Source organism: Halyomorpha halys, unplaced genomic scaffold, assembly GCF_000696795.3.
Source record: "Halyomorpha halys isolate HHAL.00 unplaced genomic scaffold, Hhal_1.1 Scaffold3.1, whole genome shotgun sequence".
Lineage (NCBI taxonomy): Eukaryota > Metazoa > Arthropoda > Insecta > Hemiptera > Pentatomidae > Halyomorpha > Halyomorpha halys.
Window position 1 is genome coordinate 2,106,408 of NW_027115249.1, and position 4,200 is coordinate 2,110,607.

The 4,200-nt window shown below is 31.7% G+C and overlaps 1 protein-coding gene across 3 annotated transcripts in view; it reads left to right on the top strand.

Moving 5' to 3' along the window:
• The window catches only part of LOC106685124 (phenoloxidase-activating factor 2), a 13,162-nt gene that overhangs the window by 1,078 nt on the left and 7,884 nt on the right, over positions 1-4,200 (top strand). For all 3 annotated transcript variants that reach the window (XM_067052327.1, XM_024360324.2, XM_067052325.1), the window contains exon 2: positions 659-906. In XM_067052327.1, the coding sequence (XP_066908428.1) occupies positions 701-906 (206 nt within the window). In that variant the 5' untranslated portion in view covers positions 659-700. The remainder of the gene's footprint in view (positions 1-658; positions 907-4,200) is intronic.

Here is a 4,200-nt window from a genome sequence, read left to right on the forward strand (position 1 = left end):
TAGGTAATTGAAAAAGTGGGCAAAATAACATAATTAAGGAAATGAAATAAAAAAAATAAAGTTATACAATGCAAAGAAGTATGAACACATTAGTTATTATTAATATAAAATTAAAATATGAAAAGAAAATGAAAATTGAGAGGATGAAAATATATGTAACAATAATAGATGATAAATAACAATAAAGAGTAAAAAATAACTTTAATTTTTACATTTCATTGTATACCCTTGTAATTTTCCACTTACTTTTTTTAATTATGTTAAATGTTGGTACCTTTTTTTAGCCCTGTAACATGGGACAGACAAAATGTTGGCGCAAATAAAAATAGTACATAATATTACTATTTGAGTTTAATTTGACCACACCCAGACCATATTCCATTTATTTGAGTTATGTTGACCGCACCCAGACCATCTTCCTTTTATATTACACATACGCAGGGATTTTTGCATGTAAAAATATTTTAAATACTCTTTTCCACTTTGTACTTTGTTTAATTCTATAAGCTTTAAATTATTATATTTTTCAGAAGTTTAAGATTCAATTTTTACAAGAAATAAAAATTTATTAAATCCAATTTTTCTCAGATTCATGAGATTGTAACATTATATGTCCTTTGACTTAATTTAAACTAACCATAATCCATATAATTTTCAGGAATAACTCTCCAAATACATTGCCAAGTTTAAGTTTTACACGATGGTTCGAAGAAGAATCATACTTTACATCCTCCTGGGGTTGGCTTTTTCTCAGACAAGCGTTGAAGGAGAAGACAGTTTGTACAAAGATGAAATTGAATATGTATTTGGAAATAAAACTACTCAAAGAGAGTGTAAATGTGTACCATATTATCTCTGTGAAGATGAAAACATTATTACAGATGGTAGTCCTGTAATTGAACCGAGGTATTTTTTTATAGCCCTAATAAAAAATCTTATTAATTGTATGCAGATTTATTTCATCTCATTTTGAAAATAACTCTTTAACCCTAATAGAGTGACATATTTCAATAAGGAACCAACCAATATTTTTGTGATTTTGTGTTTTATAACCTATATCAATAATTTGTTCAAGAATATTTATAGAATATAGGCATAGAGTTCCAATATATCTCAATTAGATATTGATAGAATATAGAGTCTTTATTTAAAAATGAAAAATTATCAATACAGCTTCTGAGCATAGCTAAAAATAACGGTAGGTCAGTTAAATTGGTTCATTTTGAGGTGTTTGTTATGTGGTCTTCAGTGCTCAAACAAAAAGGTGAAGAGTTCACAAATTATGTTATAACTAAGACTAAACTAAATTAAATCAATTTAATTTAATCTCAGGAGTGGGGTGCTTGAGTTAAAATTTGTAACAAGGAGTTAGTGAGAGTTTTAATGAGTTTAGAACATTAATATGCCTTTCTTTCGTAAATTTTTGCATATTTGAATCTCAAGATATTTTTCAGATCACAGGTATTGACAGTCATGGACTTTTCTTGTTTCAACAACGACGTTTGGACTAACTTCTGTAGCACCGTTTTGAAACTACTGAAAAAGATGCTGTGTACTTTCAGAGGGATGAGGAAACAGCAATATGACATATTTTAGTGCTAACCTCAGGACACTCTCCTGTGATATGAAGGTTTAGTGGAAGATAAGCGGTGCTGGTGATAACGAGTTGAAGTTATAACGATTATCTTCTCACTATGTGGTTCATCTCGTATATGTCTGTTGCATGATTGCAACAGGTAACTGTAGAAGATGGAGGCTGACATTAGGATCCCTTAGGGATAGTAGTCACTAGACATTAGGAACTACTTTAATCCCCGGTCTGTCTAAAGTGCATTGAAATGGCCAGTTGCATAGCAAGGATTTTGTTTCATAGGGGTCTGTCCAAGGATCTACTTCTAACAAACCCACTTCAATGGGGAAAAACCCATAACATAATATTTTCTATACAATCTTATTTATGAAATAATATAAAATTTTTGTTAGTAAATAAGAATAAATGAAGATATTTTATGAAAACTAGAGGGAGAGGTCGTCCAAACCTCACAGATTCTACCATTGCTATACTACTGAGTATGGCCACTTCATTGCCAAGTGCAAGAAGAAAACAATGCGTCACCTGATACTAAACATTTAAGTAAGAGAGAACATGTCCAAACACTGGGCAAAGGTAAATAACATTCCTCTATAAAAGAAAGAAGAACTCACAGAGAATAGTAACTAAATATATTGGAATCATTCCTTTATTGCACTTATAAAGTTCTCTTAAATATATTATTCAAGAGGTTTTGGTATCCTATGCAGGAACAAAAATCAGTATATACCAAACTGGAATCTGCCGAGGTTGCTCCACCAAAACCAATTGTTTTCCTTAAGAATTACTCTAGAGAAGAGCAAGGGGTTCAAGTTAGCTACTCACCAGCACTAAGCAGAGCTGATCAGCTCCTTTGATTTGTGAAGACCATAAATGTTGAAATATATCAAGAACACAAAGAGCAGCCTTTTTTTTATTTGAGTGTCATGTTTAAAGAACAATAATTGGTCCAATGGCGACTATTCAGGAATGGCAAATGCGAACACAATATCCAGAGACTTATGTGAAAATCAGCATTGGCAGATTAAGATGGGCTGGAGAGCATATATTGAGGTAACTATTAGAAGTGTGGATCTACACAAAAGACGGGTGGGTAGATCAAGACTTAAATGGACTGATAGAGTAGAGGGAAAGGCACAAGCTATCCTTGGTGTCCACAACAGGAAGACAACAGTACTTCTTAAAGACCACTGGTGGTTTACAGATGTTATAGGAGTCTCTGACTCTATATGTTTTATAGTACAAAAAGAAAATTATAGATTTAGAGCATGTGGAGAATTTGAGTAAACTGGAATCTGAGTTAAATCCATTATAGGAGATCCAGAGAAGAATATTGGTTGCCAATAGGAGATACTTTACACAGTCTAGACACATCCTGAACCGACACTTACCTATGTGACAGGTAGAGGAGACGCAGGAATCAAGAGTTTTTTGTTTTATATTGTAATATGCTCTTTTTTAGTAAATAGTATATTTTGATGTATAAAGGGTTTTAATATGTTTTATTTTATGTATCATTTTAATATTCATTTGTTTTGTTTATCCAAAAAGCAAACTAACCAAGTTTCATTGTTTATAATAACTTCGTGATACAAAAAACCAAGATGGCGGTATGTTGAATCAAGGCCACATTGAGAAGATTCAAATATCATAAAAACTATTTTAACTCTTTCCATCATAATTGAAAATACAGTAAATTAAAGGAAAAATAGAAATCAAGGAATAGTGCAAATGAATAATATTCAGAAAATAAATCATTTGGAAAAATCCCTAACTGTTGGGGGACAATCCATGTTTACATGTAACCTCAAGGCAGGTTTCCATTTTGAGAGGTGGTCACTCCTGTCTGGGAATCCAGAGAGAGAGGATGAAGCTTCATCAATTTCTGTCCAGCAAGAAGAAGAAGCCATTTTGGACGCCAGAACAATAGAAGAACAAAGAAAACACCAGGAATCAAGAAAATTCCACCAAGTAGAGCTTGGTTAGTTTTGGTTATAACTAAATTTAATATACAATTGTAACAGAGATATTAATTAATTTAAGTTAATAGTAAAAGTGTTAGTGTTTCTGATTGCTAGTAACCCGCCCTGAGATATAGAGTCTCTCTCTTTTTATATAATAAAATTAAGAGTCTCTCTTTTTGTATAATAAAATTAAATTATCTATTTGATTTTAAAGTTCTTAATTTGAACCCAGTTCTCTCTCATATTTGAAGAAAGTTATAAAACGATTAAGATTCTTTTTATTTTATTTTTTAATATTTTTTAAAAATATTACAATATAGTATGACACTCACCTGCTAAAGTTTATAGGAATCAGAAGACAGTGGCCACTCATGAGTCTTGGATCGAAAATTGTGAAATCCTTAAAAATATTTCTTTTTCAAAATATTTGTTATACGAGAAGAATGAGGATAGAAAGATCTAAGTTAGGGGGTTGGACAACATGGAAGCAAATGCACAATGACCCAACATTTGTAACTATAGAGCTGCAGCAGAAAACAGAACTGACTGGCAAAGGCTCTTGTAGAATGCCCAGATTCGATAACAGATCATTACAGATAACAGATCATTACAGATAACAGATCATTACAGATAACAGATCATTAC